Here is a 14,371-nt window from a genome sequence, read left to right as displayed (position 1 = left end):
ACTGCCCGAGTGGAAAAATAACGTCAATTGTAGACCGTGCAGTTTTGAAACCACACTGGGATTTGAGGTTGATACATCTAGCTAGTATCTGCAGTCTGAGTAGCACTTTTCCAATTCTCCCCCAGTCAGTTTCAATCACTGCTATAATTCATTTCTCACTATTATTATACTTAGTTGCTCCAATTACATAATATACAAGATCAATAACCTACAATGCAACATCATAAAAATTCCCACTGAGCAGCAAGTTGGGCAACATCCATCCTCCACCTTACAAAACACCAACTCTTCTGGAGCACAGCTACTCTTATTCCACGATCCTATTGCACTCTCTCCGTGTTGACCAACTATACACCATCTTGCTATTCCCCACTCACCCCCAATACATTTAATTTTATTTTAAGTCCTTAAACCACCATCTCCCAGCTTTAAAAAGCTCCATCTAAAGGCCATTACTATATATTAATGTGAATTGTTGCATGAGGCTTGCTGTGTAAACTGCACAAGTACAAAGATTATAAGGGCAGCATGATGGCTGAGTGGTTAGCACTGCTGCCTCACAGTGCAGGGACCCAGGTTTGATTCCACCCTCAGGCGACTATCTGTGTGGAGTTTGCACATTCTCCATGTTTGCATGGATTTTCTCCAGGTGCTTCTGTTTCCTCCCACAATCCAAAGACGTGCAAGCTAGGTGGATTAGCCATAGGAAACAGGTTTATAGAGATAGGGTGGGTTTGAGTGGGATGCTCTTTGAAAGGTCATTGTGGACTCGATGGGCTGAATGGCCTTCTTCCATACTGTAGGGGTTCTATGATATACAACAGACAATAAACTATATGATGGGTTATCACCACAATATTGCTATCCTATACCCTACAATTAATGAGCATCTCTGCATATTACTTACCTCATCAGCTCCTATGTGGATCCAGCCAGATTTGCTGTGTTTATCGAGTACTTGAGACAGCATCTCCTTCACCAGATTCAAAGAGCCAGCCAAATGGGGATTCAGGCTATTGGGATATTTCTTTACCTCTCTGAGGTTCCAATATTTATCATGCTTGAGAACAAACTGTCAAGAAAACAATCTACAATTAAACAATAAAACAACTCACCAGTTTTCGGTTATTAGGACAAGGGTGAATAAAGAGAGAAAGTGAGGACTGCAGATGCTGGAGGATCAGAGTAGAAAAATGTGACACTGGAAAAGCATCAGGAATTTCTAATGAAAGGCTAATGCCTGAAACATCGACTCTCCTGCTCCTCGGATGGTGCCTGACCTGTGTTTTTCCAACGCTACAGGTTTTGACGATGTTGAATAAAGTCGTTACTTGATCCTATTCAAGAAATCTCAATAATGATTTGAGACCTGGAAACTAACAGTAGTTTAAAAGTCAACAGTTAACCAAGTTCATGAGTGATAGACCATCATTAATTTCCTTAACTAAAAAATTTGTTGGCAAATGCTTAAGATTCTATTGCACAAAGCAGCAAATGGGCTTCCCCTCAACATTCTAAGATTCTCTCAGGCAAGATTGAGGTTTGTAAATTTCATGTCTTATTAGAATGAAAGATAAATCACAGGAATAACCAAATTTTCAAAAGAAACATTCATGAAGAACATTCAGAACCTATTTAATGCCCTGAGCCCCTTTATGTTTGAATTTCATAATGATGTATCTAAAGGGAGCAACTCAGCACAAAGCTTTCCCTCATGAACAGAAATGATCTGAAGTCAACACTAATCCCAATTACAACCCTCAATTTACTGACAGTTCACTTTTTCCAAGTGTTAAATCACATTTGGTTGTATAATTTGCATCGTTCAATTCATTGATCATTCATTTTTAAAAATAAAAAATAACTTTACAATAGATGTTTTATTAAATATTTGTGTTCCACTTGTTTTCTGTCTAGTGCAAGCTAAATGCAGCACTGAGATAGATAGGCCAGACATCTAAGGTACAGTATGAAGTCTGTACCTTCATGGAGGGCGGTTGAGGAAGATCTAATATTTGAAAAGAAAAGAGTTGCTATGTTAAATACCAGACCTGGTTACCAGGCACTCACCTTCCAATTCCCCAATGCCTGTCTGCTATCTCCAAAAAAGAGAAACAAAGAGCACTTGCCAGGATGAAGGACAAAGTTGATCACTTAATCTGCGCCCCATCTATCACTTTAAACATTCACTCCCACAACCACCATTACACAATGGCAGCAATATGTACCATCTATAAGAGGCACTACAGCAAATCAACAAAGCTCCTTTTGACAACAACTGCAATCTCTACCATCTGGAAGAACAAAGCTAGTTAGTGCAAGTTCCTAATGCCATATAACATCCTGATTTGGAAATACAATCATTATCACTGTGTCAAAATCTTGGAATTTTCTTTCCGTGTACCTACACCACATGAACTTCAGTGATTCACAAAGATGCCTTACCACATCTCCTCATTGGCAATAAACATTGGCTTTGCTGGCAAAGATCATATCGTTATTGAATTTTTTAAAAAGTACCGCACTGCCATATAGTTAAAAATCTAAAATGCCTTATATTCAACTGCTTGACAACAGTCCACTGATATTGTCAGAAATTCAACCAGGCTCTTCATTTTGGATCCTAGAGACTAATCAATGGAAACCACATCCACAAACATGGAAGACCAACTTCAGTATCACAATAAATTCCATGTCTGTCATTCAGTAAATGGGTTTAAAACAGAAAAAAAAATGTAGAATTAAAAATAGGAAAAATCTGGAAAGGTTCAGCAGTTTTGTGAATAAGTACATTCTTGACTTTGGTTGAAACCAAATCCAAGCAGCATTTTCAGGAAGGGTCTCACTGGAAACATTGATTTGTTTTAATTACAGAACGCCTCAGATCTGTCTGATACCTGCAGCAGACCTTGTTACTGGTGTTACAAACCTAGTCACAAGGTAACCCATACAGTAGTAAAATTACCTGTCTATTCACAGTCCCTCCCACACTCACCCATTGACCTTACCTCCATGTGCCCAAAGGTTTGAATTAGGGGAATAATCTCCAGATTATTGCTCTCAGCTAACTGTTGGATCTTGTCAATGTCAGCAGAACTGTACAAAGAAAATAAATGGAATTAATGCAAGTGTATAACAACTACACTCTTTACAGAGACACTCCAGAGGTAAAAAAATACTGAATTCCATATAGATCGCTGTTAAATATTCATTAGTGTATACATAAACTATTCAAATCCTTCCATTAGATTTCAGCCTGCAATTCTCTCCCACATATCTAACATTCTTTCAACCTGTAACTTTTAGATTTCTTGTTATTCTACAACTTCTAGACTCATTGATAACAGTCAGCCAGAAATGAACCCTTCGATGTCCATTATTGGCTGCAGCATCATCCTAGGCTATGGAACCATGGGATGGAGGAAAGAAAAGGAACAGAGGTAACAACTAATGTTCCCATCTATACATGCTCATTGCCAGGTCACAGCCCTCACGGCAGTGGCTAGTGGTTAGCACTGCTGCCTCACAGTACTAGGGACCCGGGTTTGATTCCGGGCTTGGGCGACTATGTGGAGTTTACACATTCTCCCCATGTCTGCCTGGGTTTCCTCCGGGTGCTCCGGTTTCCTAGATATGCAGGTGAGGTGAATTGACTATGCTAAATTGCCCTGTAGTGTTCAGGGATGTGTTGGCTAGGTGTGTTAGTCAGTGGAAATGTAAAGTCATAGGGTAGGGGAACGGATCTGGGTGGGATACTCTTTGGAAGATCAGTATGAACTTGTTGGGCCGAATGGCCTGTTTTACCACTGTAGGGATTCTATGATTCTGTGCTCACATCCAACACAGGGGAAATTTGCAAACTCCACAGACATTCACACAAGGCTTGAATCAAACTTGTGTACCTGGTGTAGTGATGCAGCAGTTCTAACCACTGTGGCACCATGCCACTCCAACATCCATGCTTTGTCTCTGGGTGGACATGAACCACCAACCTTCTAGTTAACAGCTGAACGTGCTGACCAATCCCTACCTGAATGCATAGGTGGATTTCAGAATTTCAAGGTCGTCATGGTAAGGAAAGGTATCCTCATACTCCATTAGTATACCGTTCACCCCAGTGCTGGCCAGAAGGGGAAAAATCTACAAAATAGAGATATTTACTCCCAGGCTGTGTTTGTAGAATTCTTCTCTCAGTTATGCTTTCTTATAAAGAGTTCAAATAAATACTATATACACTTTTGTATCCCCTACATAAACCAAAAAGTCCAAGGTTTAAAGTGATTAGCAAAAGAACCAAAAGTAACATAAGGAAGAACATTGTAATGTAATGTGTTAACATGATTATAATGCACTGAAAAGGTAGCGGTAGTGGAAATAGATTCAACAGTTGTTTTCAGAAGGGAATTGGAGAAACATGTGAAGAAAACAAAAATTGCAACAATATGGGGAAAGAATGGATGACTGATATCTGAAAAATTCAGGACAGACACAATGGACCAAATGTCTCAGAATAATTTGTGGTCATCAGCTCCCTATAGTGGTAGGATTAAAAATGATAGCTTCAAACCAGAACATTAAGGTTTAACAGGACATGACAATGAGCATTTGAAGATCAAGTGGAAAATAACTTGTTTAAATGCAAAACCATTGTTTCGGCTGTCAGCGAACCATGTGAAACAGCCACCTGGAGAATGGTTTTCTGCGCAGTGGAATGTCTGGGAAAGTACTGAAAGCACCCAGAATAAAATTAATATCAGGGACTCTGCAACAATCGTTTGACTCCACCTCGGACTGAGATCGCAACCGGTGGCAGGAAACCCTAGTTCTCCAGACCAGCAATCATAAAGCAGGGTCCCCGATGGGCAGAGAGCAGTGACACTGGTTCAATATGTCTAAAGTAGTTTAAGTTAACAGTCCACTCATTAGCTTGCCTAATGTTTCTAAAGTCCCAAACAGTATCCACACAGCAGGATGGAGAAGAGATAACGGGGATTTTTCAAATAGTGTGAATCATGAGAGTTCCTGAGTAGCTTTACGAGTAGCTCTGAGAATGAGTTTGGGGATAGGTTCTTAGCAAATCATGTTCTGGAGTGGACCAGAAAGCAGGCTACAGTATACTTAGTATTGTGTAACAAGGTATGATCAAGTAATAATTTAATTGAAATTGCACATGGGTAATGGTGACCATAATACAATTGGAATTTAACATTAAGTCAGAGGGAGAGGAGTGGTTGAGAGATTAGTTTTAAAAATTTAAAGAAGTAAAATTTTGAGGGCATGAAAACAGAGCTAGCAAAATTGAATTCGGAATTTAAGTTAGAGTCGGACTTACAGACATTTAAGGGGTTATTTCAGTGTATGCAGAAGCGAGTATGTCGACACCGTCATTATTTTTCTTCTGTTTTCTCAATTTTGGTTTGGATCTGTGAGTTGCGGTGAGAATTGAACTTTAAATAATAGCTTGTTTTAAAAAGAGAGAAATCAAAAGACTGATGCTTGCTATTGTGAACTGGTCTGGAAAGATAATTACAGGGTTTGAAGGAAGCTGGAAAGAACTTAAACAAGAAATGAGGAGTGCTAAAAGGAGTCTTGAAATCTCCTTGGAAAGTAAGATTAAAAAGAATCAAAGACATTTTATACATGGCTAGGCATGGTGCAGCTATATACAACTTTAGTTAGGGTACATTTTAGAGTGTTGTGTGCAGTTCTGGTTATCACATGATAGGAAGGATGTGGAGTCTTTGGAGAGGGTGCAAAAGAGGTTTAGCACAACGTTGCCTAGATTGGAGTGCGTTAGGTATAAGGAGAAGTTGGACAAACTTGGATTGGTTTTGCTACAGCATTGGAGGCTGAGGGGCAACCTGATTGAAATATATAAAATTATGACAGTCATGAATCAGCTGGATAGTCAAGAATATTTTTCCCAAGCTGGAAATGTCAAATATTCAGAGCTTTGATTTAAAGTGGGACGGGTGAAATTTAAAGGAGATGTGTGAGGCAAGATTTTCACACAGAGGATGAGAGGTGGCTGGAATGTGCTAGGCAAAAGTGAGGACTGCAGATGCTGGAAACCGGAGTTTAGATTAGAGTGGTGCTGGAAAAGCACAACAAGTCAGGCAGCATGCGAGGAGCAGGAAAGTCGACGTTTCGGGCAAAAAACCTTTCATCAGGAATGGAGCTGGAATGTGCTGCTGGGGAGGTGGTAGAAGCAGATATGATAGCAATGTTTAAGAGGCATTTAGACAAACATGAACAGGTAGAGCATAGAGGGATATGGACCATGTGCACGCAGAATGCATTAGGTGATAATGGCATCATCGTCAGGTAAGATATGGTGGGTCGAAGGGGCTATTCCTATGCTAGTCTATTCTATGTTCACATCCCATATAACTTAAATGCAAGTTGTGTTAATGTGTTAGTAGCTTCCTCTCAGATACCAGTCAGCATGTAGATATCAGCCTGTGAGTTTCTGTGTAAAGAGTTATGTACAGATGTGCTACCCCAACAGATGTATCTACATATGTGCAGATATGTATCCAAGTCATTTGGTCACATTAAAGAGAAAAGAACTGAATCCCAAGGACTATTGTTCCACAGGTTGGTGCCACTTGTGGAAAGCAATAAATTGGAATGAATTTATGAATACTTAGCAAGTTGTGTTGTTATTTGGGCTTCTCACCAATGAACTAAAGGCTTCTTTTTCAAGCCCGATTGAATCTTTTGAGCAATGTCAAATACATTGGATTAAAGAATTCCCATTAATCATTGGAAGCTCTTTTGTGGTAGAAGTGACCTGTACAAGAAGGACAGATTTGGGGACCAATATACTGGCAGGGAGATTTGCTAGAACTGCTCGGGAGGATTTAAACTAGAAAGATGGAGGATGGGACCCAGGGAGATAGTGAGGAAAGAGATCAATCTGAGATTGGTACAGTTGAGAACAGAAGAGAGTCATACAGTCAGGGCTAATAAATTAAACTGCATTTATTTCAATGCAAGGGACCTAACGGAGTAGGCAGATGAACTCAGGACATGGTTAGGAACATGGGACTGGGATTTCATAGCAATTACAGAAACATGGCTCAAGGATGGGCAGGAATGGCAGTTTAATGTTCCAGGATACAAATGCTACAGGAACGATAGAAAGGGAGGCAAGAGAGATGGGAGAGTGGCGTTTTTGATAAGGGATGGCATTACACCTGTGCTGAGGGAGGATATTCCTGGAAATACATCCAGGGAAGTTATTTGGATAGAACTGAGAAATAAGAAAGGGATGATCACCTTATTGGGATTGTTCTATAAACCCCCTAATAGTCAGAGGGAAATTGAGAGACAAACTTGTAAGGAGATCTCAGCTATCTGTAAGAATAATAGGGTGGTTATGGTAGGGAATTTTAACTTTCCAAACATAGACTGGGACAGCCATAGTGTTAAGGGTTTAGATGGAGAGGAATTTGTTAAGAAAATTTTCTGATTCAGTATGTGGATGTACCTACTAGAGAAGGTGCAAAACTTGACCTTATTTCTTGGGAAATAAGGTAGGGCAGGTGACTGAGGTGAAAGTGGGGGAGCACTTTGAGGCCAGTGACCATAATTCCGTTAGATTTAAAATATTGATGGAAAAGGATAGACCAGATCTAAAATTTGAAGTTCTAAATTGGAGAAAGGCTAATTTTGACAGTATTAGGCAAGAACTTTCAAAAGCTAATTGGGGGCAGATATTCGCAGGTAAAGGGACGGCTGGAAAATGGGAAGCCTTCAGGAATGAGATAACAAGACTCTAGAGAAAGTATATTCCTGCTAGGGTGAAAGGAAAAGCTGGTAGGTATAGGGAATGCTGGATGACTAAAGAAATTGAAGGTTTTAGAAAAAAAGGCAACATTTGTAAGGTATAGACAGGATAGATCGAATGAATCCTTAGAAGAGTAGTAGGAGTATACTTAAGAGGGAAATCAAGAGGGCAAAAAGGGGGTATGAGATAGATTTGGCAAACAGAATTAAGGAGAATCCAAAGGGTTTTTACAAATGCATTAAGGGCAAAAGGGTAACTGGGAGAGAATAGGGCTCGTCAAAGATTAGCAAGGCAGCCTTTGTGTGGAGCCGCAGAAAGTGGGGGAGATACTACACGAGTATTTTGCATCAGTATTTACTGTGGAAAAAGATATGGATGATATAGAATGTAGGGAAATAGATGGTGACATCTTGCAAAATGTCCATATTACAGAGGAGGAAGTGCTGGATGTCTTGAAACGCAAAAACGTGGATAATTCTCCAGGACCTGATCAGGTGTACCCAAGAACTCCGTGGGAAGCTAGAGAAGTGATTGCTAGACCTCTTGCTGAGATATTTGTATCATCGATAGTCACAGGTGAGGTGACGGAAGACTGGAGGTTGGCAAACATGGTGCCACTGTTTAAGAAGGGCGGTAAGGACAAGCCAGGGAACTATAGACCAGTGAGCCTGAACTCGGTGGTGAGCAGGTTGTTGGAGGGAATCCTGAGGGACAGGATGTACATGTATTTGGAAAGGCAAGGACTGATTAGGGATAGTCAACATGGCTTTGTGCGTGGGAAATCATGTCTCACAAACTTGATTGAGTCTTTTGAAAAAGTAACAAAGAGGATTGATGAAGGCAGAGAGGTAGATGTGATCTACATGGACTTCAATAAGGCGTTCGACAAGGTTCCCCATGGGAGACTGATTAGCAACGTTAGATCTCATGGAATACAGGGAGAACTAGCCATTTGGATACAGAACTGGCTGAAAGGTAGAAGACAGAGGGTGGTGGTGGACGGTTGTTTTTCAGACTGGAGGCCTGTGACCAGTGGAGTGTCACAAGGATCGGTGCTGGGTCCTCTATTTTTGTCATTTACATAAATGATTTGGATGCGAGCATAAGAGGTACAGTTAGTAAGTTTGCAGATGCCACCAAAATTGGAGGTGTAGTGGACAGTGAAGAGGGTTACCTCAAATTACAACAGAATCTTGACCAGATGGGCCAATGGGCTGAGAAGTGGCAGATGGAGTTTAATTCAGACAAATGCGAGGTGCTGCATTTTGGGCAAGCAAATCTTAGCAGGACTTATACACTTAATGGTAGGGTCCTTGGGAGCGTTGCTGAACAAAAGGACCTTGGAGTGCAGGTTCATAGCTCCTTGAAAGTGGAGTTGCAGGTAGCTAGGTTAGTGACGAAGGCGTTTGGTATGCTTTCCTTCATTGGTCAGAGTATTGAGTACAGGAGTAGGGAGGTCATGTTGCAGTTGTACAGGACATTGGTTAGGCCACTATTGGAATATTGTGTGCAATTCTGCTCTCCTTCCTATTGGAAAGATGTTGTGAAACTTGAAAGGGTTCAGAAAGGATTTACAAGGATGTTGCCAGGGTTAGAGGATTTGAGCTGTATGGAGAGGCTGAACAGGCTGGGCTGTTTTCCCTGGAGCGTTGGAGGGTGAGGGATGACCTTATAGAGGCTTACAAAATTATGAGGGGCATGGATAGGATAAATAGACAAAGTCTTTTCCCCGTGGCCAGGGATTCCAGAACTAGAGGACATAGGTTTAGGGTGAGAGGGGAAAGACATAAAAGAGACCTAAGGGACAACATTTTCACGAAGAGGGTGGTATTTGTATTTGGATGGGTATATGAATAGAAAGGGTTTGGAGGGATATTGGCAGGGTGCTGGCAGGTGGGACTAGATTGTGTTAGGATATCTAGTCAGCATGGACGGATTGGACTGAAGGGTCTTTTTCCATGCTGTACATCTCTATGACTGTGTCGTATAACTGCATTTCCATAAATCATTTGATTAAGTACTACACAGAAGGATGGGATTAGATTATTATGGTTGTATTGGAACCACGTTGTGCTGCATTGCTAACAGGTGAGATATAATAAATCTAAATGGGAGAATCTGAATGAGGCTGCCAGACAATTTGGTCCAAAACTGTCAAAAGGCAATGACGTTTAATGATCTTAAATTTCATTATTGGTACAGAGGTGGACATAGGTACAAGAGGCAAGTAATATAGATTAAAAATCAATATGTTTTAGGCCGATAGAAGTAAACTGGGTAAGTTCACAGATGTTGTCTATTGTAATTCATTTCAGGTTGGGAAAATATTGGCATGCAAAGATCAATGAACAGCAGTGAAATGAACAAGACGCTATCTTGTCTGGTAATGCTGGATTGAGAAGGAACAGGGAGAGAGCTTCATGCACTTTCTCAAATTAAAAAGGTACCATGGGATCTTTTACATTATCTTCCATCTAACATCTCACCTGAAAGGCTGTACCCTCCTTAACATCAGCCTATATTAAGGATTGAACTCACAAACTTCTGATTTGGTGACAGCTAAGCATCGTCTTAATATTTATTTTGTATTTCTTCCCTCAAAATCTTTGTTGCTTAAAGACTGCATTCTTGAAACCATCCACCTTGTTGCCCATTTGTATATAGAACATCCATATAGCTTCATTTTAAAATACAGCCTTTTTGCATTACTATGCATGGGAATAAGGCTCCACATAACAGCATCAAGCCTCAGAGTAAAGCCAAGGATTGTGATTCTGTTTATTTCTCAGTGAAATCAGGTCTACTAGAAAGATAGGAACAGTAGTTCCTATTATTTCAGTTTCTTAGGATTGCTCCACCAGTCACTTAGGTCATGGCTGATTTCTACTTCACGTATCTCCCTTTGTATCATATACTGTACATTGGTACTGTAACTCAGCAAAAAAATCCATCGATCTCTGAGTTGAATTTAAAATGTTGCTGCCAGTATCTGCAGCCTTCTGGGAAAAATTTCAAAAGTCTATTCCCTTTCTTAAAAATCCAATGTACTTGACATTGCTCAAAAGATTCAATCGGGCCTGATACCTTACAAAAGTAAAATAGTGTAGATACTGAAATCTGTAAACCAAAAATGCTGGAAATGTTCAACAGGACAAACAACATTTCTGCAGGAAGAAGCAGAGTCAGTGTTTCAAATTGATGACCCTTTATTAGAAGTTATGGTGAAAAATCATCAATCTGAAATTTTAACTGTGTTTCTATCATTCAATATTACCAGGTCCGCTGAGCATTATTTCCTTACTGTTTGGCCTAACTTTAATTTTATTATGTCCCCTTGTTCTCAATTCCTGCTAAAAAAAATTTCTCTCTATCTAACTCTGTCTGATATTTTTAACATGTAAAATACTTAAAACAGATTATCCCTCAATTCCTATTCTCAAAAGAATAGAAAGTGAGTTGGTTAGATCTTATGGCGCTACCTTACAACTTATTCTAACATAAAAGGCCTGTAAATACTATATAATATTTGTCCTAACAAGTCCAAGCTAGTGTTTATGCTAAAGCTAAACATTTCCCACTTCACTCATTTAGCCTTATCAACAGAATATTCTATTTTTTTTCAACTACATGCGCTTCTACATAGTTCATTTAAATACATTCAAAAGTATACATAAAGAGTAGCTTCAGCTACTGAAATGACATGTCCTACCTGTTGCAAGTATGAAAGTTTTGGTGCAGCTCCTTTGAGATCCAAGTGTACAATTCTCATCCCTGAAATGCCATAATCCTTCTGTTTCCGAGTCTCTGGTTTCACCTCTGCCTTTATGATTTCCTTTACCTGCTGTGTGGTTTGGATTACTTCATGCTCCATTTGTTGGTTATTTGTAATTGCTCCTCCACGCTTTCTCCAAAAGCTATCTTTTGCAATAGTGTTCAATTGCTTTGTTCTAAAATAGACAACCAATTACTTTAAATTAGCAAATTCTCTTTCAGCAGAGACCCATAACAGGTTCTCCAACCGAGGAAACTGGTGAGATTAAATTTGATGAAAGCGGGTTAATCATTAAAATGTAAATCTTGAAGTTCAAAATTAAAGTAGAAATGACTTTATTTAATTAAACTCGCGTGAAAGCAGAAGAAGATTAGCAGTTATGGGGATGAGGAAAGATAAGCTAGAGAAGGAGAAAGAAGTAATAATAGTAAAATGATAGGGATTTCTTCAAGACATCATAAACATTCATTAGCATTTAAATTATTAAAGATTTTGTAAAACAGTAATGGGAATACAGAGGCCAGAAAAGATGGAGGTAACAATGCACAATGAAAATTGAGAACAAGCTGAGATAGTTGATCAGTGTTTGGGAAAGACTTGGCAGAGTATTATAACATGAGGTAGCTACTGAAAATAGAAGTTATTTGGGAAAATTAATAACATATTGGGAATGTAATAAAAGAAAGATTGTCATGAAAGACAAAATTCACTTGGAAAAGATTCAATACTCTACATCACATCAGTGACTGTATTCAAAAGTGTTTCATTGGTTGTAAAATGGTTTATGAGTCTGATGGTCATGAAAAACACTATATAAATGCAAGCCTCTTTTTCATTGGAAGAAGGACTGGAAGCCCAACTTAGTAGTGGTGGGAAGGCAGAGTACATAAGAGAGGTACACAACAATCTCTCCCTCAATGTCAGAAAAATAATATCATTGACTTCAGGAAGCAGAGTGGAGAGCACACCATGTCTGTGTCAATGATGCTGAGGTGGACATGATCGAGCTTCAGGTTTCCAGGAGTAAATATCGGCAACAAACTGTCCTGGTCCATTCATATCAACAGTACAGTCATGACAGCACACCAACGGCTCTACTTCCTTAGAAGTCTAAGGAAATTCAGCATGTCCACAATGACTGTTAGCAATTTTATACATACAACACAAAAAGCATCCTATCTGGATTTGTCATAGGTTGGTTTAGCAATTGCTCTGCCCAAGACCACAAGAAATTACAGAGTTGTGAACATCACCCAGTTCATCGTGCAAACCAGCCTTCCTTCCATTGATACTTCCCACTGCCTTGGGAAAAGAGCCAATATAATCAATGATTCCTCCCACTCCAATTATACCCTCTTCCACCTTCTTCCATTAGGCAGAAGATATGGAAGTTTGAAAATACGGACCAGCGCATTCAAGAACAGCTTTTGCTAGATTGTTGTCAGACTTATGAACATATCTCTCATATATTACAGTTGATCTTTTTTCTGCACCTTCTCTCTAGCTGTAACGCTATATTTTGCATTCTGTTCTACTACCCTAATGTACAGAGGAACCTCGATTGTCCGAATATCAATTATCTGAATATCGGATTACCCGAAGGGCATCTCAAGGTCCTGATAGAAACATTACGTCAAAGACCTGTTTCAACCCTGATCGCATCTTTTGTTTACAGGTACAATGATTAAAAATGAACTTGGCTCACTGAAATGCTGTCAAGAAGGGTCCTGGGCTGTCCAGGCACCGTCTCTAAATGACTGACCTCCTGCCTCTCTCTCCCCTTACACTTTCCCTGAAGTTCTACACAGGGGTGTACCCTGAACCCCCCTTCCCAGATAATCTCTCCAACATTGTCCTGTACAGGTCTATTTGGAGATTTACTCCACAAACGCAGCAGCAGTCTTACTGTTGGTGTAAAGTACAGCTGCCCAAGAGAGGGGGTGTGTGCGGATGGGGGTCAGACGGTGGGTGGGGATGGACAGAGGTGCGGGGTTGGGGGGTGCGGAGTGGGAGCGGACTGGTTGTTGGGGGGGGGGGGGGGGGGGCGAGGGGCAGGGTGGGATCAGGCGGGGTTGGGGAGCGGGCAGAGGGCAGTGTTGGATGGGGTTGGGGGCGGACCGGCGGGCAGGGTTGGATGGGGTTGGGGTAGGGTCTTGCGCACGGTGTGCTTTTGCCAAGTTTCCTGAACAGGGAGCAGACTTCACAGAAAACTCCGAGCCCCAGAGGAAATCAATTAACTGAATAATCAATTATCTGAACAAAATAGTGCCCGCCCATCTTGTTTGGATAATCAAGGTACCTCAATCCTTATATAAGCTATGATTTGTCTGGATAGCACATAAAACAAAACAGAACAAATCTACCAGCTCAGCGAGCAAATTTACAACCTGATCCACAACCTGATCTACAAATGTTCACCCAAATCTTAAACAATACTTTTCACTCTATCTTAGTACATGTGACAATAATAAATCAAATTTTAAAAAGCGCAAATCTGTGTATCCCAAGCAGAAAATTGTCTGTAATTTAATACTGGGCAGTGATACTGACCCTAGTACAGGAAAACAGAGCCACTGATTAACTGACACTTATCTTACCTCGGTAATACTTTTCTAGAGATTCTCACTATCGTATCTTCTAGTTACAATTGTCATGAATAGATCATAAGACCTAAGAGCCAAAGGAGGCCATTCTGATGATCCTTAACTCACACATTTCTGTCCTTTCCCCATAAGCCTTGATTTACTTACCAATTAAAAAGCTGTCTCTGTCAGACTTGAATATACTTAATCATCCAGCTTCTACAG

General features: G+C 40.2%; 1 protein-coding gene across 1 annotated transcript in view; it reads right to left on the bottom strand.

Annotated features, from left to right (window-relative positions):
• zgc:113333 (beta-N-acetylhexosaminidase) overlaps positions 1-14,371 on the bottom strand; it is a 45,789-nt gene that overhangs the window by 23,049 nt on the left and 8,369 nt on the right. Inside the window, exons 3-6 of the mRNA XM_060840288.1 lie at positions 11,502-11,739; positions 4,031-4,140; positions 3,009-3,096; positions 908-1,072 (exon numbers count right to left, since the gene is read on the bottom strand). Coding sequence (XP_060696271.1) covers positions 908-1,072; positions 3,009-3,096; positions 4,031-4,140; positions 11,502-11,739 — 601 coding nt within the window. The remainder of the gene's footprint in view (positions 1-907; positions 1,073-3,008; positions 3,097-4,030; positions 4,141-11,501; positions 11,740-14,371) is intronic.

This window comes from Hemiscyllium ocellatum, chromosome 20 (assembly GCF_020745735.1).
Source record: "Hemiscyllium ocellatum isolate sHemOce1 chromosome 20, sHemOce1.pat.X.cur, whole genome shotgun sequence".
In the NCBI taxonomy this organism is placed as follows: domain Eukaryota; kingdom Metazoa; phylum Chordata; class Chondrichthyes; order Orectolobiformes; family Hemiscylliidae; genus Hemiscyllium; species Hemiscyllium ocellatum.
Note: the sequence above shows the minus strand (reverse complement) of the source record. Positions and strands in the feature narration are given on the sequence as shown.